The sequence below is a fragment of the Eulemur rufifrons genome, chromosome 19 (assembly GCF_041146395.1).
Source record: "Eulemur rufifrons isolate Redbay chromosome 19, OSU_ERuf_1, whole genome shotgun sequence".
Lineage (NCBI taxonomy): Eukaryota > Metazoa > Chordata > Mammalia > Primates > Lemuridae > Eulemur > Eulemur rufifrons.
The window spans coordinates 78,215,612-78,239,039 of NC_091001.1; the positions used below are offsets into that span (position 1 = coordinate 78,215,612).

General features: G+C 42.4%; 1 protein-coding gene across 1 annotated transcript in view; it reads left to right on the top strand.

The window, feature by feature from the left end:
- Nucleotides 1–23,428, top strand: part of LHCGR (luteinizing hormone/choriogonadotropin receptor) — a 54,052-nt gene that overhangs the window by 26,876 nt on the left and 3,748 nt on the right. Inside the window, exons 7-10 of the mRNA XM_069494679.1 lie at nt 7,818–7,886; nt 13,237–13,311; nt 17,105–17,290; nt 20,478–20,558. Coding sequence (XP_069350780.1) covers nt 7,818–7,886; nt 13,237–13,311; nt 17,105–17,290; nt 20,478–20,558 — 411 coding nt within the window. The remainder of the gene's footprint in view (nt 1–7,817; nt 7,887–13,236; nt 13,312–17,104; nt 17,291–20,477; nt 20,559–23,428) is intronic.

Below are 23,428 nucleotides of genomic sequence, written 5' to 3' on the forward strand. Positions count from 1 at the left end.
CGTGTCTATATTGAGACTACAAAAGACATTTATGATAAGATTCAGATCCTTAAGAAGCTCATAATCTCAATGAGGGGAAAAACATGAAATAATGAAAGAATAATTCAAGCCAGTAGATATTCACTATGAAAGTGTGTGGTACAGAGAAATAAGATCTCAGAGAAGTCCTCTTGGGGTGCAGAAGTCAGAGAAGGCTGCTCAGTGGAGCTGAAGCTTGAATTGGACCTCATAGAATCAGTAACATTGATATGGGTAAATGTGATAATGGCAGCTAATATTTATACAGCACTTATTACATGCCTACACTGTTTTAAGTACATTTTAAAACTGATTTAAGTCTCACAGAAACCTCACGAGGTAGGGACTGTCAGCCCCACTGTTAGATGAGGACACCAAGGCACCGAGAGGTTAAGTATCTATCCAAGCCTGAGATGTGGACCCAGGCATTCTGACTGCAGAGGCAGGTTCTTAACTATCATACGGTACCACATACAGAGACAAGGGAGCAAGTAATCCAACTGAGGAGGCATCAGGAACAAAAGTATGGCTAGGGCAGGAGAACAGGCTAACTACTGGGGAGAAACATCTGTTTAAGGAGTGGGAAATAAGTTTAGATAACTGCTGGGTTGGTAGGGACACTGGATTGCAGGGCCTCAAATGCCAGGATAAGGGGGTAGGCTTGGAGGAAACTATGAAAAAAGTAATAATAAGAAACCACCCAATAGTGTATCCTTTATTCAAAGATCACAAATATCCAAGACTTCCTTTGATTTTGACCTAAATCTAAAAATAATCTGGGACCAATCGGTACCCTCCCAGGCAAATGTGATGGGAATAGCATAAAGTAGGAATGAAAAGGCAGAAGACATGAAAGAGGATCAAGAAGAAAACGAATGTTGGAATAACCCACAGGGAACTAGGAGTTCACAAGACTAGGCCACCCCACCAGACTCAAGGAGTAACCAAGATGCCTTTTCACACATCACATTTCAGCATGTGTGCACAGAACTACATGGTATTCTTATAACGGGGCCACTGACTTACATTGGTTATGATTTTAAGAGGAACAGTGGATGCCGGCAGGGTATAATTGCCCCACCTCTCAAGTTAATTAGGACTGCAGATCTGACTCTCCCAGGGAGCCTGTGGGGCACTGTGCTTCCAACCTCTTCCTCACTCTTGGCCCTTCATCTGGAAGGGGAATGATTAGTCATTTGCTTGGCACTTGTTCTCAGCTGAATGGGCCCTTCTGTAAGTAAAAGATCATGCAGAGCACCCCGCTGGAAAAAGGGTATTACACTTAAAGAGGAAAGCCTTATTTTCGCAGCTATAAAGTTCAACTCCCTAATTAGAATATAATGAAAGCAAGCCTTCTCTTTTCATTATTAGTGGTATTTGAGATTTTGCTTTTTGTGGAACCTGTCTGGCCCTGCCCCTACCCAAATCTTTACCAACTGTGAGCTCATTTAATGAAAACCAAACACTTCAACTTGATGCTAGAAAAGCTCAGTAGGGCTAATGCTAAAACTATGCATTATACTCTTATGTCCCTTTAGAGTCACTTTGGCTTTTCATTAAATCTCAAGAGGCCACCTTGAAATGTTCCTCTGAGTGAGCAGGATTTAGCTGCACCACTTTAAAATATTCTGGATGACTGGTCATACCAGTCTCAAAAAGGATACAGCCTCGGTTCACATCTGAACTCCACAAAGAGAAGGAAAGGTCATGACAATTAATTTTCTAAGACTCTACGGAGAAGGGATACCTGAAAAAGCATGACAAGATTCCAGGCTGCACCCAGACAAGCCACAGTAGAGATCTGCTGGGCACTGAAATAGAAAGCCTGGCTTTTCGTCCTGGCTGTCGTCCTGGCTCTGCATCTGACCAGCCAAGCAGCCTTAGTCAAGTCCTGCCACCTCAACGTACCTCCATTTCTGTCCATTCAATGAGATTATTGATACCTCCTTGTGTGAATCCAATCACATTCTGTCAACTATGTAATTGTCACAATTACAATTAATCACAGTTAAAAGCTAATATTTAGCAATCCAGAGCAAACCAGTTGTCTTAGACCATCTTGAAAACATCATATTTTATCATCTCCTTTAAAACGTTTTTTTATTTTGAAATGTTTAACTGACAAATGGAGTCACTTTCCATTTATCTTTTCTCTGACAAATGGAAAGAACAGTATGACGAACACCCCTATACACCTTACCTAGATTCACCAGCTATTAACAGCTAGACATACCCACTCCACCTCTATATATGTGACTATATACAACATATTGGCCTTTTGCAAAACCACCCAAAAGAAATTTATAGACATCATGACATTCCATCCCTAAACACTTGAGCATGAATCTCCCCAAAATAGGGACATTCTACATAACTACAAATGGTTACACCTAAGAAAACCAACATGAATTTAATGGCATCATCTAATCTACAGTCCATAATCAAATGAAATGACTTTTATAGATTTTTTAAACTAAGAATGCGACCAAAGTTTATGCACTGTATTTTTGCTACGTCCCTTAGTCCTTCCAATCTCATCTCCCACACTTCCCCCCATCCCTCAAATTGTCCCCCTGCCTTCCTCTGTTCTGTATGACACTGAATCCTCTGAGAAACTCAAACCAGTTGTTTGGATTCATCCAACTGTATTGCTATGACTAGATTCAGGTCAAATATTTCTACCAGAATACTGTGAAGGGGATGTTGTATCTCTCCCACTGTATTAAACCAGGCAGTACATTATGTCACACCATCCTACAACTTGGCTGCTTGGTTAAGGTGGTGACTACCAGACCTCTTTATTGTAAGAGCACATTTTTCCATTTGTCATTGATAAGTAAACAATGGTGGGATACTTTGAGTTTGTGTGATTATTCAGTTGGCCAACAACCTTTCATCCAATGGTTTTAGCCTCCATTGATTATTCAGTTATTACAAAGGGAGTTACAAAATAGTAGTTTTTACATACTATCATTCCTCTGCATTTGTTAGCCAACACTCTTCTGTAAAGAAGAGGCTTACTTTTTTCCCCTTTTCCTATCTCTCTTGCTCTGTCTCTTTTTAAGTATCATGATGGAATGTGGATTTTTTTAAAGTTGTATTCAATACATAAGAATCCATTACTGTCATCATTCTTCTTGATGCCTATCACCCTTTTCACTATCAGATATGGTAAAGTCGTAGAAGTTCACATGAACTTGGTGGAGCTGGAGGGAAACATGAAAACTCAGTGCTCCTGAGCGGCAGGAGGCACAGACACATTAGGGAAAGGGATCCCTTGCTACAGAGACAGTGAGTCCCTGGAAATGGGGGGACCTTGATATACATTCAAAACTAGGATTACGGCAGCACATAGCAGTAACCAGGAGACAATCATCCACACAACCACTGCCAGAGCATGTATGAAGATGGAAAAGCATCTTCATACATGAGGAATTATTCAGATATAAAAGGATTTCAGCAGAGTGTCACACAGGGAAGAAAGTGTTGAATTAGGATGCCCTTCTTTAGGATGCTGTTTGTATAGTCATTGGATAAAAATTTGCTCGCAGATATACCACCAAAGGGCATCTTTTCTAAAACAGTATGCTTTGCCCTTTAGCAGTGGAGCCATTTTTTGAGACCCTGAGGATCTGTAAAGATAAATTAAGCTCTCTTCTTTGAAATCATCCAGAAATCAAGTGATCCAAGAAGGAACTATGGCAGAATATCTAATACTGTTAATATGACCCCAGAAATGCTTTTAGAGCCCCAGGAATATTTGGAGGTCATTATAAGGCAGCATTCGGAATTAGAGTATCATCTACAATTAGTATCTAAAGCCCAAGTCTTATTTTGAACAAAAAGGTGCCAATCTTGCTGTTTGATTCACAATTGCTGACATTTGAGTAGAGAACCTAGACAATGCTTTAAAGTTAGGTACAGCTATTGTAATAGAGGAGTGGGGGGAGATCTTCGTTTCTGTGCCCATGACAGAATTCTCAAAGCAAAGCAAAGGAAGCCTTCCTCATTTAATTCTGACACCACAATGATTTGGGAAAAAAAGTTATCTGAAGTGACTCTCCAGATGTTTCTAAAGGGCATTAAAATCATTGTGCAGTCCTGACAGCGTGAGGCCTCCCACTCGCATTTGTAATTTCTCCAAAGTAAGAAAGCCACTCTTTTAATCAAAACAAAGTAGCACATTCTAGGGTGTGTGACTCATAAAAACAGAGACAAGAGCAACTGAAACAGTGAGCTGTGTTCTCTGGAAAGTTGGGACAACAGGATTGAGGCTATTCAAAAAAATATATATATGAAAAATGTTTATATGTAAAAATGTCCATGATGCCAGCACAGACCAAAGGTGGTTGAGAGCCCTTAAAGAGTGAGTACATTGGGGGCAGCCCAGGCCACTGACCTGCTCTGCCCAGGAACAGAAAGGCCCCCCACTACCTAGTAGAGGAGGATGACAATTCAGTTAAACAGGATGCCTGCCTTTAATAGAAATCCTGTCCAGAGCATGGAAAGGGAGATCCTTTCCCTTTGTTCTACAGATCAGAAGACTGGAGGCTACTGAAAAATGTAATAATAATAATAGGACCAACATATTAAGCATTTATTATATTCCAGAACCTACTTATATGTGCTTAACATATGTTTACCCTTTTAATCCTCATAATAGCTTCATGAGGTCAATCCTATTATTTTATTTTCAGATTAGGAAACTGAGGCCCAGAAAGGTTAAGTAACTTCTCCAGAGTAATTCAGGTTGTAAGTAGCAGAGCTGAAATTCCAGCCCAGGCAGTTGGGCTCAATGCCTGCAGACTTAACCGTGAGGCTGCACTTAGAGCAACGGCATTGTGAGCCCAACAAAAAAGTAGAATATCCTAACATGTATCAAAACAAGGATCAGGGCAGCACATAGCTGTGATGGGTAATGGGCATCTAGACAACTGCCGGCAGCTTTGCTTTGCTAAAAGCAGAGGAGTGGCTACTTTTTCTTGATCCACTGCACATATAGTTCCATCACTTAGAAAGTAGAGGCACAATAAGGGGACTAGGCTCTGGACTCAGTTCTGAGCAACAGAACATCTGATGTACTGTGGAAATGATGAGAATCGCACCAACCTATGAGACACTCTAGGGGACAAGGATTCCCAAACTGGCATGCCCACGGCTCACTGGGAGAGTTAACAAGCTCTCACATATTCCTGGATAGCACCACTAGTTTCTGACTCAGTTGTTCTGCAGTGCACCTGATCAGTAGGTCTGAGTCTGCATTTTTGACAAGCAACTCCAGGTGATTCTGACTCAGTGGATAGAGGAGAAGGCTTTGACAAATACTGGCCTAGACTCTAAGAAATCACATTTTAGAAAGATTAGAGAAAAGAAGGGTGTGATTCCTTCACCTCAAAGAGATTGCTGTAAAGGAATTCAACCCCTAAAGTGGCAGGAGACACTGCCAAAGAATAATATTCTAGGTGCAAAATAAAAAAGAATCCCAGTGGGATTGAGCTGCTAAGGAGGCCACAAAGGTGTGTATAATTATGCAAGACAACAGGTATAAACCACATAGCTGTGCTCTCAGATTCCATAAAATAAAAGTGTAAGAAAATTATTGAAAAATGCCATCCAATAATCCAATAAGAAACATAGTTAAGAGCTAGTGTATGAAGCTATAAACTCTGGAGAATTCCAGAAGAAAGCACACGAGAGCAGGGGAAGCCAAGGAAGCCTCTCGCTCCCACGGAAGAACAAAGCTATTGCTTCACCCAGACTATCGGCTGAGCCCCTGCTGGGCACCAGGCATTCTGCGAGGCCTCAGGGGTTTTAAGAAATAAATTAAGTAGCTCCTCTGCCCTCTTTGAACTCAGTCTAATTTGAGGATACTTTAAGAACTATTTTATAATCTCCAATTTATATTTTCTGAATTTCAAAGTTCAAATATTATACTTCAACATGAATCCCACCTTTACTTATATGCTGGTTTGTCTCAGGTGTACCCTGGACGGATGGAAAGAGACCACACACACACACACACATACAGAGTTCATATATACTGTAGATATTACACACATGCACACACATCACAAGGTAAAGTTCCATGTTCGTTTTATTGAACAAAGGCTAGAGAAATCCTGCAAACAACAGCCAACTAGAGTAGGAAAAGGTGAAATGGTCTCAACCGTTTCTCAAGTCACAGCCTCCAGCTGTCCCTGGCCATCCAGCTGCCAGCAACCCTGTAGAAGAGGGAAGCTAGGGTCTTGGCAGGTCCAAGGAGACTAATTTTGCATCACACCACAGCCCTTTTTCACTTGAGTCTTTCATCATTGTTCACAAAGAACTTATCCCAATATTTCCATTTAAAACAGTGGCTTTCAAACCTGTTTGGCTATGACTTACAGTAAGATATTCATCTTACATAGACTCATTTGGTCAGCCAGTTCGTTTAACACATAAAAAGTGTAATACTCCCAGGTGCCAGGCACTGTTCTAGATGCAGGGATTCCACAATAAACAAAACAGTTTAAAATCCTTGTTCCCATGATGCTCATGCTCTGTTAGAAGATATAGACAATAAATGAGTGAAATATAATTGTGGGTAAGATGGTGATAAAGCATTGGGGAAACACAAACCAGGGAAGGAAGAGAGGAAATGTTGGGGGATGGGAGGTTGACATTTTGAAGAGGGCAGCCAGGAACAGCCATGCGGAGAACATGACATTGAGCACAGCCCTGCGGGAAGGGGGCCGGTGGGCCATGAGAATATCGGAGGAAGAAAAGTAAAAACAACCAGCAAAACTGATGTGCTGGAAGACCTCAGGTAAAATGTGCTCTTGTCCCATCCTGCCAATTGTTGGCTTTAGACAAGTCAATTTCTCTCTCTCTGAGCCTATTTTCTTCCTTGCAAAATGAAGGAGGGCTGCTTGATCCTTCCTAGGCTCCTTTTTGGCTCCAACATTACCCAGTATTTGTTTCTAAGGAGCCTCTTATGTCCTATTCTGGGAAGAAGTATATACGTGTTGCGTTTATGTATATGTGTATATATACACATATACATATGTGTATATTTATATGTATATATATGCACCACATAAAAATAGGACAAAATTTCATAAAAATTAATAGCCCAATTACTTGCAACATACTCTAATACTTTCCATTTGTTCTATTCTGCTCTATTTCATTTTTAAAAATACCGGTTGCTCCCAACTAAATTGATTTTGTTGTCCACAGACACCGAAATCTTCTTGGTTATGGAGCCAAATTTGGCATCAGCAAAACCACATACTCATCCAAGGGGGGAAAAAGCTAACTCAGTACTTGAGACTTCCTTTGCCCTCAGCTTTCAACATCCCAGAAAGCCCATATGCTCACACAGGCCTGCAGAACCCAGGAAAGGCTTACGTGTTAGATAGCTCTGGCCTCAACTCCCAGCTATGCCGCCGCTTTCCTTTGACCTTAAGCAAGCTACAGAACAACCCTGAGGCTTGGGTTTCTTATTAGTATAATGGAAATGGTTATGAGGATTAAATCATAAAATATACATGGAATGGCTGGTGAAGTATCTGGCACTCAATAAACACTTAATAAATTGGTGGTGGCGGTGATGGTAGAGGTAGAGGCAGCCTAGGGTAAAAAGAACACCTCGATTCACCCAGGCCTGCAGAATCTAAAATGTTAGAGAAACAGCTAGATACTATGAACACCAGTAATGATCTTAGTAATGAACGTCCCAGGAGGAAGAATGTACGCTTCCAAACTGCCTTTCTTTCAGTTCCTTCTCATTCCTAAACCCCCTCTCCTCTCTCCTTTAGCAAACTATATGGAAATGGATTTGAAGAAGTACAAAGTCACGCCTTCAATGGGACGACACTGATTTCACTGTAAGTATTTGCTTATTTCCCTAGCTCATGAATAAAAATGAAATATTGCTCTGGCTACCAAATCACATTCAATCTTCAGCAACTAACTCAGGGCAAAAATAAACTTTCAAGTGGCTAGTGCTCAGTGTTTCATGCATGTTACTAGGCAACCGGCTGGCTAGAAACCCCAGAGCGCCCTGATTTCAAAGACAGATGTAGCCTCAATACATTGAAGTTGACAGTTTGCTGAAATATTCAACACCCTACTCTATGCCTCCTCCATCTCACAGCCTCCTGCTCTAGCCGCCTCACTCAGGTTGATGGTGTGTTGGAGGCAGCACAATTTGAATTTTTCCCCCAGTCCCACTGCAGAGAAATTAGGTAACACCACTTACCAGCCAAAGCAGCCACAGCAGACCTACTCAGAGAGTCCCATCTTCCTGATGCTAGGGGGGAAGGAAACTCATTTTCCACAAGGTGAGGGGGCTTTGTGCTTTCACCACACCCTACCCTAGTCCCCACTGTTAACAGCCTTTAACTCCAGGGGGACATCCCTACTCTTTCCTTCATTGTTCTCTACCTCTCTTTCTTTCTATGGCTCCTCTTCTAAAAGAGTGACACATTCGCAAAACTTGTGAGGCTGGAGACGTTCAAACCATAACAAGTGCAGGGTAAGGTGACGATCACCCTACAGTTGGGCATAGTAAAAACTAAGAGCACATGAAAAGCTCACCTAACGCCAAAATCAAGGAAAATAAACCAACAAAAAGGCTGTTAAAATAAGTATGTTGTATAAATCATGATCTACACCAATGCTTCTCAAACTTTAACACCCATAAGAAGAACCTTCAGATTCTTAAAACACAGATTCCCAGGCCTCTCCCCCAGAGGTTTTGATTCAATAGGTCTAGGCAGGGCCTGAGAATTTGCAATTTTAACAAGTTCCAGGACATGCTGATGCTGCCAGTCTGAAGTTGAGTAGCACAATTCTCTATGACATGCTATTTATTTTTAACTATAGATATTTAATCAAAGACCCTATTACATTGATACCATGCTATATAATTTGGTAGCTAAGAGAATAGGCCTAAGAGTCACTGACTGGTACTCAAATTCCAAACCCACTATTTATTAGCTTGTATGACCTTGAGCAAGTTATTTAGCCTTTCTAATGTCCTCATTTGTAAACGGGAGCTGCTAATACGCTTGTTTTAAAGATACTCTCACCAAATGAAAAGGTATATTTTGCATCCTTGAGTATTACACTTAACACAGTGTCTGGTACATAGTAGGTGCTCATTTATTAGGTATTGATTATGTAATTATTTATGAGTAGATGAATAATTAAGATTATACTTTTATGTGCTCAGCACACAATCTGGCACATACCAGGTGCTCAAGAAATAGTGGCTTTTAAAAAGTTGTCCTTCCTACTATGGAGTGAATTTACCCTTATTTCCTTATTGACTTGATGACTTAATGAAAGGTTCGTTAACAACAACCCTTGAGTTAATGGAGGGTTCACTCTGGCCAATTGAATCTGTTCCTGCCAAACTTAAATCAGAGGCTTTATATCCTCTCCTGGCACAGCACTCCCAGACACCTCATGCCATTATTCACTCAGCAAGTGTTTCCCAAGCGTCAGCTGTGTGTGAAGGAACATGCTATATTCTGAGGGGAAATGAAGACAAATAAGCCCTGGTGTTTACCCCACAGGAGCTTACAGCCTAGGGAAAGGCATCTCCAAAGGGCATACAAACGGTGCATAAAGTAGTAACTAAAACAGAAGGCAAGGCACAATGCCTGTCCCAAGAAAGGTAAAGTCCTCTGCGATTTCAAAGGCAGGAGGGAAGGAAGTTAGAGAAAACCCCTGAGAGAGGTGGACTTTGAGCTGGGCATAACTAGGACAGGCAAAGATAAAAGAAAAACTCCTTCCAGGCAGAGTAAGCAAGAAGAATGGTCCAGAGGATGAAGCATGGGATGTGTTCATAGAGCAGCAAATAGTACTTTTTAGAAAGTTCTAGAGATGAATTAGGGACAAAGCAGGAAGGACCTTAGATGCCACAGTAAAGAATTAGGACTCTCTTCTGTAGAAAATGAGAAGCCACTGAACGTTCCAGGATGGGAAGGACGAGATGAGTGCTTAAGGAAGGGTCATCTGTTAGCAGGAAGCCGGGAAGAGGCAAAGCCAGGGCCAGAGACACACATGCTAGGGTCATCTGAACAGAAGGGGCTGAAGTCCTTTGTGGCTCAGGTCACCTGGACAACGGGGAAAAATGAAATTGGAGGAAAACAAGAAATGAGGAAGAGAAGCCAGAGCAAAATCAAACAGAGGTGGGAGGAAAACCAATACAGTACATCCTCTGTGGGAAGTCAGGGAAAACAGAACTTCAGGAGGGAGGACTTCAGGCGGTCAGCAGTGTTTCAGCCATTACAGAGACACCAAAACAGGTGTGGACCGTAAAAAGTTCAGTTAGTCAACAATCTGTATCTCACTGTTGAAATAAAGAGGAAACCAAGAACCTAAGTCAGTTTGCCAAGAACACAAATCAATTTCATTCATGTATTCATTCAACAAACATTTATTAAGCACCATTAGGCAGTGTGTTAGGTACTGGGTCTGCAATGGTAACAGTAGAGTGGACACAATCTCTGCCCTCATAAAGTTTCTGTTCTAGCAGAAGAGACAAACAAAAAGGCAAGTAAATAGATAAATAAAATTATTCCAAGTAGTAACATATACGATGAAGGAAATAACCCATTACTGATATCTGAGAGAGTACAGGAAGTGATGACCTAGGCAAGGTGCTCAGGGATGGCCTCACCGAGGACATGATTTTTAGTCTGAGCCAAATGAATGACAAGGAGTCCCCTTGGCAATTGTGAGGGGAAGCTCATTACAGAAAGAGGGAGCCGCATGTGCAAAGGTCCTGCGTTGGGAAAGAAAAGAAGTTGGTAAGTTCCAGGAATTGAGAGGAGGCCAGTGTGGCTGGAGAGTCTTCAGCAAGGGGAAGATGGAGATAAACCTGGAGATGCAGCAGGAGCAAGTCGTGCAGGTCTGAGGGCGTGGGGAGAAGTATGAATCTCTCCTAAGGGCAAGCTCACCTGCCGTACAGTGTAAGCAGGGAGGGAGGAGTAGCTTTCAAAACCGTCAAGCAAAATTTTCATACTATACATTCAGCTCTTCCTCATAAACAGGCCTGTCCAAAGTGGCTCAGAACAATGACACTGAAGCCCTGCAAAGCTCTCCGATACTCTACCCACTAAGGACAGGGAAGAGCGGAGCAGCACCCAGTCACCCTCAGACACCTCCGCAGTCAGCCCCCACCATTCCCACCACACCCCAGTTAGAAAAACTTCGGTGAACTTTGCGGGTTCTCCCACTGTGCTCCCACCTGCGTGGCCATGTCATTGGGAGAATTCTCCAAAGTGACCCCCCAGGAAAATGTGGGAAATGGATCGATTTATTTTTTTGACCAAGTTACAGAATGCAACGTTATCAGTATATAGAAAGAACTGGGTTTTAATAAAACGTAAAATGCTGTCGTGAAATTTGAACCATTAATCTGACCTGCCTGACATGAGGATTATTTGCTCATGGAGCCCAGTTTGAATGATTTATATCTGTAACTGAACATAATTAAAACAAATGTAATCAGAAAGAAGAGCCATTAAGGTTTAGGAAGGAAAATGTCTTTTGATTGAGATTTTAAACAGCAATTGACTCTGACAACCTCATCTCTTTGAAAATGGGAACACACCCAGAAACGGGATGAGGTGAGATTGACAGGTACAATCTGATGAAAGGGCTGAGTGTTTCCAAGGAAAATGCTTTCCAGTAGAAACCTGGAAAGCAGCCACCCAGAGAGTGAGATGCAGGGGCTTTTGCAGTTTTAAAATGCCAGGCAAGATGTGGAGACAAGCAGAAAGGCAATGAGGGATACACAAAGCTGTGAGATGAGTTCAGGTAATTACCTCGTTATCCTGCGGAGGAGTGGGGAGTTGGTGTTGGCGTGTTTATTTTGCTGTGTGACACTGACTGCAACAGTGGAACAGAGAATCATGTTCCCATACTTGAAATCATCACACCAACAACAGATGCATCCTGTGCCCCCAGTCCAGGGTTTTCCAGAATGCTCTGTGAGTCACCACCCTTCTCTCATAGGAAGAAAGTACTCAAAGAGGGCTGGCAGGCCTGAACCCAGGGACTGCTCTTCTAGCTCTCTTGTCTACCCAGAGAAGGGCCTGTGCTTGGAGACCAGTGGCAGGGCCCAGACAGGATGCTGCTCAGCAGGGCCAGGCTGAGCTGCTATGGAAGAGTTTAGCCTGAGCTGCTTTGAGCTAAGGGGAACAGAATCCTTGAGGAGCTACTGCCATGATAGCTTTGGCTTCTTCCACAGCCTTGAGAGTAGGGGCCCCCAAACACTTTTGTTCCACAACACACACACCAGGCAATAATCACTGAGACTGCCCAGCCCCTGGGGCACCCAGGGCATTCTACACAAGCTGAATTCTCTCCTTTCCCACCCACTGAGAAATGCATATCCGAAAGAAAAAGAGTGCAAATTACAAAAGGGATAACTTTGAAAGATTTTATTTTTTCTCTTTAAGTATTTGCAAACTTCAGGCTGGGCGCGGTGGCTCACGCCTGTAATCCTAGCACTCTGGGAGGCCGAGGCGGGTGGATCGCTCGAGGTCAGGAATTCAAGACCAGCCTGAGCAAGAATGAGACCCCGTCTCTACTAAAAATAGAAAGAAATTATATGGACAACTAAAATATATATTTACAAAAAAAAAATTAGCTGGGCATGGTGGCGCATGCCTGTAGTCCCAGCTACTCGGGAGGCTGAGGCAGTAGGATCGCTTAAGCCCAGGAGTTTGAGGTTGCTGTGAGCTAGGCTGACGCCACGGCACTCACTCTAGCCCGGGCAACAGAGTGAGACTCTGTCTCAAAAAAAAAAAAAAAAGGTATTTGCAAACTTCAATATTTTACTATTAGCATACTCTGAGCCCTCCAAGGTCACAGTGGCTGAGAGTCCAATACAGAGCAGGCTGCACTGTAACCACTCAGCCTCAGCCAGCGGAGTAGTTATTTTCATCCTTACCCAGCTGTCTGGTAGTAAGCTGTCATAACTCTAGGACAGGAGAGAGTGAGTACTTTTAAGTTGTAGGACAAAGGGTTCCACTAAGTGAGGGGGAAATTGCAAAAAAAAGATGCAAAATCATCAAGAATGTCTTTTTTCCACTTTCCCCCTTTTCCCCTTCTAACCCCACACACCACGCACACAGGTTGATCCGAACATGTGTACACAGCTATGAATGTTTATACGTGAGGTGCAAACTCCACTGAGGAAAATGTCCTTCCCCACAGGGAGCTAAAGGAAAATGCACACCTGGAGAAGATGCACAATGGAGCCTTCCAGGGGGCCACAGGGCCTAGCATCTTGTGAGTAGAGTGGTGCTGCCTCCCCTCCCCACCCAGAGTGCCCAGCAGGCTGCTCGGGGTCCGGCCACATCACCCCGGGCTGCTTTGTGGGGCATCAGCCTCCACATGCGAAAAGGCTGCTGTTGGAAAGACCAAACGTATCAGGGCTGCCATAGAAAAGTACCACAAATGGACTGTCTTAAACAACAGCAATTTTATCTCACAGTTCTGGAGGCTAGAAGTACAAATTCAAGGTGTCAGAAGAGTTGAGCCCTTCTGAGGGCTGTGAGGGAAGGATCTGTTTCAGGGCTCTCTCTTTGCTCCTGCTGGTTCTTTCTGGTTGTGGCAGCATAACCCCAATCTTCCCATGGCACAATAGGTGTGTGAGTGTCTCTCTCCAAATTGCCCCTTTTTATAAGGACACCAGTCATATTGGATTAGGGCCCACCAGAATGACCTCATTTTCACTTGATTAGCTCTGTAAAGACCCTATCTCCAAATAAGGTCACATTCTGAGGTACTGGGGTTTAGACTTCAAGATGTGAATTTTGGAGGGGACACAATTCAACCCACAACAGCAAATATGAAGGGTGGCTTCACGGGCTGGCAGAGAGTGTGGCCACCCACGTGGAATCCACTCATGGGAATCCAAGGCCAGAGATGTGACTGGCTCCTGGCACTTGGCTGGACAGGGCTGAGCTGCTGTGTCAGACTCTCTGAGGGTGTGAGGGTTGGAGCCAGGCCCCCTCAGTTAATGGAGTTTTAGTGTAAGGACATACGGAAAAATCAGGAGGAACAGGATATTGAATCAGTCGTCTCCCGACGAAGCCTCGAGAAGACTTAAACATCCCACAGAGAAGGAAGACAGCGGCAATCAGGCTTCAGGGAGAAAGGCAACAGGGTTCCAGAGACTCTGCAACTCTAACACAGGGTGACCACAATATGCCTTCCCCGAGGGGACAGTCTATTACCTCCTACTCCAGCATGGTGTTACTCATGCATTCAACATTGATTGAACATGTCTTATTTATAAGGCACCATGCCGAAGAGACAGTGGTGAGCAAAATAGCCCTAGTCCTCGCCCTTCAAGAGATTATAGTCACATAGGGGAGACATTAAACAGGCAAAGTAATGAATAGATATGTCATTTTAAAATGAAAAAAGTGCTAAAAAGATAGCGAGCAGGGAAACCCAGTTCATTTGTTTGTTTGTTTATTCAGTAACTCTTTTATGAGTCCATACATACTATGTGGTAGTCACTGGATTAGGCATCAGGGAAATAGAGAACCAGACAAGACAAATGCCTCTGCCTTCATGGAACAGGGAAGACAGACAAGGATCAAATAAGTAAATAAAATATGGAGTGGGCCAAATGCTATTAGCTGCTTGGGGAGGAGCTCTAGAGAGGGGGAGTTATCATTTTAAAGAGGATGGCCAGGGAAGACAATCCTGAAAAAGTACCATTTGAGCAAACACCTGAAAGAAGGGGGCAAGTTATGTGGATGTCTGCAGGACAAGCAGAGGGAACAGCAAAAGCAAAGCCCCTGCAGCAGGATTTTGCCTTGTGTATCTGAAGAACAGCAAGGAGGCCAGTATGGCAAAGTGAGCAAAGAAAAGAGTCATAGAACATAAGGACAGAGGTGGCAGAGAGCCAGGTCCTAGAAGGCCCTGTGGGCCATTATACAGACTTTGCCTTTTCTCTGAGATGGGGAGGCTGTAGGATTTTTTGCCAGGAAAGGACATGAACTGTCCCGGTTATTCTTTATATACTAGATCCTGCCAGTATCAACTTATAACTGTTGTGTACTTTCTACTTCCAACCATTATTAACCCTAAATTACACTTCTTGGCTCCTACCCCTATCAGCTCCTCACTATCTACTTCCTAACTCCTAGCTGGTATCAACTCTTGACCCTGTCTACTTCCTACCCCTGCCACTATCGAGCCCTGTGTCTAGTTCCTACCTCCCCCCACTATCAAGCCCTGACTGCATTTATTTCCTAGCTCCTGCCACTGTCCATTCTGACTCTACTGAATTCCTGCCACTATCAACCTCTGACTCTACTTCCTAACTCCCACCACTAAAATTCCAGAACCTTTCTGCTTCCTAACTTCTGCTGCTATCAATCCTAACTCTCTCCACTCGACCTCATGACTTCTGCTTACTTGTGGCTTCCATGACCTCATGGCTCTTGCCCACTGCCTTTTCTGCTGTCTCTCTGATTCCGGCCACCTTATCCTAGGGGTCTTTTTTATATGGTTCATATTCAAAGTACAGCAGACTCAGAATCTTGTAGGTTGGCTGAATACTCTCCAGTCTAGCACACCCTGTGGGCAGACCTCTTACAGGAAGCTGGCCACCCACTGGACAAAGAGAGCTGCCTCTGGCTCAGACATGGAACATGACTTAGTGTCATACCAAGACCCCTGAATGCATCTTTGCTTGAAGAACTGCTTGGTCAGCTGCTTAGAAATGACTGTGAGCACCTCAGACACCTACAAGACCTAGGTCTCTCCCTTCCCAAGTCGTCCTCATTACGCCCCTAGGATTGGACCAGTATCTAGAAGCATCCATTCCACCCACACCCCAAAAAGTATTTCCCCCACTGGTGTGTCACTGAGACTGAAAATCCACTATCAGAGACTCATTCTTTGTGATGAGGCCTTGCCATTTCTAAGATGCTAATTTTAAATGTACCCATTCAAGAAACACACAAACATACACAACACCAAGTCTGTAGAGTCCTGTGCTCAATCCTCAACACATGGAGGATTATAACTCCATAAAGCAGGATGAGAACACCTGTTAACTAAATCAACAAGGCCACAAAAGCAGGAAAGTCTGAAGCCCCGGGGGCAAGTCCTGCTGCCTTGGTTGCTCCGCCCAGGGCCTACACCAGTTATCATTCCGTGCTGTCAGGTTCCTCTTCCATCAATCACCCGCTGATCCCCTCCCACGTGCCGGGCACTAAGTGTGGGAGCAGACTGCTGCAGGCAGCTGTGCTGCTGGAAAAGCTCCGTGGGGCATCAGCCGCAGCCACTCAGAAGCTGAGCAGAATTTTTAAATTCCCACTGATTCCTCTTCCTCCTGACATTTAATGTGTTTGGAATTTTCTTGGACATTGGCTTCAAGTCTAGTAAAACCGAGGTGTTCAGAGCCTTGTTTACAAAGCCTGAGCTTTCCACACAGTTCTGCTTGCATGGCTGAGTGTTTGCTTGCTTTGAACAGACAGATCCGGTTTGCCATTAGAGAACACATTCTGCTTCCCGGGTAGATGATGGCTAATGCCACACAGCAGCTCCTAATAGGGTAAGCAGCCTCTGCTTCGTGAAAACCTCTCCTGCAGGGCTTGATCAATCAAGGACTGAGGCATCTGAAGCCCTGAATATTTCCCCCTGGGGTGGAGCACAAAAGCTGATGTCACTGCATGTGCCTGCTGTCTCACATAGCAAGTAGTTATTTCACTTCTGCTAAGTGGAGAGAAGTAGACGGAGAGAAAGAGTGGAGAAAAGGAATCAGGAGAGGGGAGAGAGAGAGAGAGAGAGAGAGTGCTAATAAATGTATGGCAGGTACAAGGAGTTACACTCAACCTTGAAGAGAATAATGGGGTGCATGAGAAAAGAAAATCCCACAAAATAGGCTTTTTGAATTCAGATCTTAATGAGAGTAACTGAAATGGAAAATTAGGGGGAAAACAAGATGAAGAAAAGATTCCTCAGAACCCAGAATGATACTGTTTGTTGAGAGGAGGTTTCATTCTCAGAACAAAATCTATCAAATAAATAAAAAGCCTTTCTTCCCTTTATTGTTCAGGGATATTTCTTCTACCAAATTGCAGGCCCTGCCGAGCTATGGGCTGGAGTCCATTCAGACACTAATTGCCACGTCATCTTATTCTCTAAAAAAATTGCCGTCAAGAGAAAAATTTACCAATCTCCTGGATGCCATGTTGACTTATCCCAGCCACTGCTGTGCTTTTAGAAACTTGCCAACAAAAGGGTAAGTAAAAAAAAAAAAAAAAAAAAGATGGGAAAGCTTGCCAGGCTGTGGCAGAAACTCAGATTTCAAAATGGTCACCTGGTAGACAGCCCCCTGCTCCCTCACTCCCAGCCTTCCACACCACCTCCATAGCCATGGGGTCACTTCCAGACAGACAAGAAAAAAATAAACTGTCCTGTTCCCTTTTGAAAATTGTTGCCAAATAGTTGTTTCACCCTGCAGCTAAAAGACCTTTGTAGCCAATTCTGGGTAAACTGAATCAGCCTATTTTAGCAATTGCAAAATGGAGTGCAAAACTGGAATCTCAGAGATCAATTAGTTCTAATCCTTATCAGAGAGCATCATTTTTAATGAAGTGGGGGGAAGTAGGCCCAGGAGGGTAAAACTTACCTAATATCTTAATCTTGAATTTAAAAAATGGACAAAAAATACTATAGGTTTTTTTAAGGCTGTTTCTCGCTCAGTAGAAGAGAATTTTCTATTTCAGAACAGAATTCCAGCCTCCTAAGTATTAGCTCAGTATGGGAACAGAAATGGCAGGAACTCATGGCCGGTCTGTGTCCAGTGGAAGGCATCTTACTGATTCACTTCAACCCACAATGGGTGGCAGGATTTCATTCTTTCCCTGGAGCAATGTTTCCCAGACATTTTGACTGTGATGCATAGTAAGAAATATCTTTTTTACATCACAACCCAGTAACCATGGTGCATATGTAACTAAAATAAAATACTTGTTTTATATATGTGAAATACTCACATATTTTCTTGTCTATTTTATGTTTGCTTGTTATTAATGCCAATTTTGATGCACTCCATTGTTTTCATGACCCACTAAGGGGCCACAACTCACAGTTAGAAAAACATTGCCCTAAAGGGTTATTATTGCAGCCTAAGGAGATAGTCTCAATTAGTTAATTAGATAAGGTACTGAGTGACACTAGGATGCTGCTGTCTCTGTTTGGAATCGACCAAAATTAATTATTTGTAATTAATCAATGAGCATGCATTATTTGTGCCTTGCATAAGAGGTTAGGTTCTACCTGAAACCTTTGAGGCTGCTGAGAAGACAAAATGCGTGCTGTGTTCAAAGAGTCACACAGCATTAAATGAGCTTCAAAGAACATTAGTTGAGCACTTACCATGTTCCAAACACCGTGCAAAAGTCTGAAGATACAATGATAAGTCACAGACAGCTGTGTGGGGGCAACACACAACAGAACCAATATTTAAGCAAATGTTATGACAGAGTTGAGGACAGAACAGAGTGCTCCTGGAGCAAGAGGAAGAAAGAGCTTCTAAATGGCAGCAGGGCTTATGGAAGGCTTCCTGAGGAAAGTGACTTATGCTGAAGCTGAGTCTTGAAGAACAGGTAGTAGCTGCCTAGCTAAGTATAAAGAAAAGCATACAAAGACAGAATGGCTCACGTGAAAACACAAAGGCAAGAGACAGTAGGTGAAAGTTGTTCAGAAAAACTGGAACAAGAAGACTTATGGATACCTGGAGGAAAATGAGTCAAGAGAGGAAACCAGGGAGATATGGGCCATATGGTTTCTGAGTGCCAGGCCAAGTTATTTAGAGGATGGGGACCCATGAAGAATTTGAAGCAAGATTACTCAAATTTGCTTCTACAAACTATCACACTGGCAACAGGGGAGAGGATGGGTTAGAAGTTGGCAAAGCTGGCAAGAGACCAATAAGGAGAATGATATAGATTCTGGTTAATAATAAAGCTGACTCTGGACACCTACACTTTTGCAGCAAAGAAATCACATCCCTTCTAAAATTACTAGCATGTAAAAACTTCAGTTCAGGAATTTTATTCCAGTTGATGAAAGAGACTGACTACCTCTGGGCAGAAAAAAAAAGAAAGGACTATGCAATTATGAGCCAGTATCAGGATGAGATGGGAATGTAGGTACATGGAGGTTGTCTTGATTGGAATTACAAGCTTTAACTGACTCCCTCTGCATCCTAAAGCTTGAAGCCTTAAATACCAGTGAGGATGGAGAGCCTAAAGTTGGGCCTGTGGAATGTTTGTGCAAACTCTAAGTCACTCCTCTGTGTGGATGATGAACACAGCTGCCTGGGCAGATGGCCGTCAAGACCCCCTTGGTATCTATGGTTAAAATTTCAGAAAAGAGTAGACAGCACCCAGTTCTATTATCTGAGGGCCAAGAATACCCACATTTCCTGTTAACTGTGAATGTGTTCACACACAATATCTCTAAGCGTCAAACACACAAAGCCAGAAACACACACACACACACACACACACACACACACTATTTGATCCAAGTTTGAGAATTTACAATCCTGACCCAAATAACAAGTTGATTAATTTGCAAGAGTAAGTCCAGAAGGTCAAATAATTCTGACATATTCCCCACCTTCCTGCTTTTGTACAAAGTTATTCCTACAAGGAATTGTCTCATTAGTATTGGAGAAGAATAAAACATAGAAATGTCCAGTTTGAATTGCCTCATTTCTCTTCCTCCTCAGTAGAGTCTGAAGCTCTTATAGCCTGCCCTCTTTCCCCCTGGGTGTATATTCATTTGTACTTCCCTTAGGTTTCGTCCCTACCTAAGTACACCCTTAGGTAAGTACAGGCCTTCCTTTCTTTTCCCGGCATTTCTCCTCTTTCCATAGGCTAAACTTCTTAGAGTGAAAGGAGGAGGAGCAGGGAGCACCCATGCATGTTTCTGCACATAAGAAAAAGAGCCTAAAATTCACACCAAAATATCAAGTCCAATATCTTCAAATCCTTACAAAAGAGATGCCCAGTTACAATTCAAAGCCATGAACTCCAAATGGTTATTTGTTAATGAAGGCTGATGTGGCAAAGAGAGTGGTAAAGAGCAGACCTCATCAATACATCATAAAAGTAGCTGTTAATAAGCACTGAAAAATCCCTGATTCAATATGACAAACTTAAGTTTTTTTCATCTCGAGAGCCCACACAAAACACTTAGTACTCAGAAGCATTTTATCTAAGCTGGAAGTACTCTAATGACAATTCAGAAGCCTTTCCTCTCTCCTCAGGAAGCATTTCAGTTAGGACAATGGCGCAGAGCATGACACTGGGTAACAAGTAAAGCATTTGGATGAACAAAGCATAAATAGACACACGATCAGGCTTGAAGACCAAAGCTCAACCTTTTTTTTTTTTTTTTAACCTCTTCTCTTTCAGACAGAATTTTTCATTTTCCATTTTTGAAAACATTTCCGAACAATGTGAAAGCACAGTAAGGAAATCAAATAATGAAACACTGTAAGTATTTGCATGCAAAGAAACTCAGGAAGTCATATTTTGTTCTGCGTGCACCTTATTGTCAATGCCAATGATTTTCTTTTGATACGAGTCTTAGTTGGTGGGATGTTTGAAAAGCATTTTTTAATAGTTTAAAAATGGGAATTTTTTTCTTTACAATTGGCATCTAGTTAAGTTTCTCTTTCAACTATTAAAAAATCCTCTTTTAAAAATGTACCTAAATGTTTATTCCATATTAAATTCTCCTTAAAAATTAAAATTTTATTTGCAGGTATTTTGATGTTACTAAAGGCCAGTATAAATGATAACTTCATTTGTAGAAATTTTCTCTACTCACATGGTCAGCATTCCACAAAGATTAACTAATTGCAAACATAGCTTCTAGAAGTAGCCACCACTTCCCTTCAAAGAGACTTAGGCCACCTTGACCACTATGCTCCTGAGTTTAAAATTAGTCTTGATGCTATCACTAATATACACTGGATGGGAACTACATTTCCATTCTGCTGACTAATTTTTAACATTTTTCTGCTACAAATGCTGGCTGCCTTGGCATTTCACTTAACTTCCAACGTAAAAGAGTATGCTTCAAAGAGATAATCCTGTTGTCCCTATGCCACAGTTACTGAGATTTAGTAATTTTATGATTCGTCCCATGTGTCCTTCACACTACAAAACCAGATGCCCCCTAGGACACTTTGCCAATCTCTTTATTGTCTCTTCTTTTCTCTTCCCATCAACCTCCAAGTTAGACAGAAGTAGCAAGGTGGTAGGTGGAAGGACCCTGGACTTGGGTTCCTCAGAGTTGGACATGAATCCTTGGCAGTAGTGTTCATGTAACACTGAGTATCACTGGACAAAATACCCTTTTGGGGACTTTTTCCTCATCTGTAAGGAACAGCATTCAGAACCATGAGAGTGAAAGGAATTGTTAAAGAATGTGACAGTAACAAGGGTGGGTGAGTATTATTCTCTGTCTCCTTCTTTTCCTTTCCTTTCATTTAGGTCTGACACCAGTGTTCATTTTTCACCACCCTTCCCACTATTCTCTCAGTATTCTATCAGTCACCTTCTAAATAACTCTTTTGCAACCATATGGTTTTATTCTCATCAACAGGAAACCATTTCTGGATACAGTCGAGGGATGATTGTGGGGAGGGGAGACTTTACCCCACCTCGATAACCCTCACCAGCCCGCACCCTAAGCCTTGTCAAATGAGCACCCAACCTTGAGTCTGCTATGCCAGCAAAGCTTGAAGATAAGTCCCCTAATCTCTAGCACCCCCCAAACAAACTGAAATTAATAATCTAAGTACAAAAAGTGTTCTCCATGTGAAAACATTTTTATGATAAATATTCTACCTCCCACTTCCCACCAGATAGCCATTCCTGAGTTCCTGGAGTTTAGACAATCTAGAACTAGCCACTAAGCCTTACCTATTCTCTGAAAGATAATTTGTCCTCACTGCTATGGCTGGCACCACTGACCTCCTAAAATTCCCCTCTTTTCTTCTTTCTTTCTTTTCTTTCTTGAGACCAGAGCAGTGATGCTATGGCTCTGCTTCCTCTAACTCAATATTATTAAGTCCACGTGAGTCCATTCACACTCCCTGTCACAGCCTACAACACTAAAGACAGCTCCATGCTGGGCTTTGTCAATAAGCGTGATGCTGCCCTCGGGAGCCATCCCAGGACACAAATGTAAGTAGCAGCAAGCAGGTATTTGGTCAAAAGACAAATTGCCAAAGGAAAAAAAAAAATTGCTAGACATATGCCTAGCAGGGCAAAAATAAAAGGCGGGTGTGGGGGGCTGCAAAGGACAAAGGGAGACAATGTGTTTAACCATGTTGGTATAAATTTATTCAGAAATCATGGTAGAATTTTTAGAAGTTTTAAGTTAGTGCTTTTAACAGCTGAAGTAGTTTTGATAAGGGGAAAGGGGTAAAGGAAATCAGAAATAGTAGGAAAGTTTCCACTGATTTAATAAAGGCTATAATTTTGTATGAATCATCCAGAGAATGTGATTAAAATGCAGATTCCTGGGCTCTGTCCCTAGAGATCTGGATTCAGGGTTTGGTGTAAAGCCAGGGCGCCAACAAACACCCTGGTGATTCTGACGGAGGTGGTCCAAGGACCACACTTTGCAAAGCACTGAGAGAGAAGGAAGTAAAGCAAAGGCCTTTGTGCTACAGATATGAAGACCTTGTGCTTCCACCGTCCCCCTGAGGGACCCCGGCAAAGTCACATCCTTTAATGTTGGCTTCCTTACCAATAAAATGAGGAGATTTCATGAGATGGTCTTTAAAATCCTTCCTAATGCTAAGAAACTAATGATCTATTTTCTTTAATAGTTCTTTATAGCCATCTTCTCTTTAAAGATTAAAAAATAGGTAATTGTATTGATGTCTGTGAGGACAAACAAATGTGCTGCTTACAAAGATATTGAACACTAAAACAGAAGAGGTTCCCCTACAGTCTTTTGCACATAGCAGCAGCTCTTTTCTAGTTCCAAATTGGTCTCTACGATATTATAACACATTTTTGGAGTCCCAGGTCAGATTTTCTTTTTCTAAATCTGTGTCCTTTCCCTTCAGTATCATGTTCCTCAAATATATTATTTCATCCACTCAGTGAATTAGGTATGAACTTTCTAATACAGAATATGAGAAGTTAGGTTTTGAGACTAGAGGAAAATACTCTTTTAACGTGTAACCATAGGTTTCTTATTGTTGCATAAATATGCATTACAAAACATATTAGTAATGGCCTCAATAGAAAAATTATGCCCATTTCTCCAGCTCCCAAGATATTAGCAGAGAGTGAGCAAAGAGAAAATTAAGTGAGTCTATATGCATCATACTGTATATGCT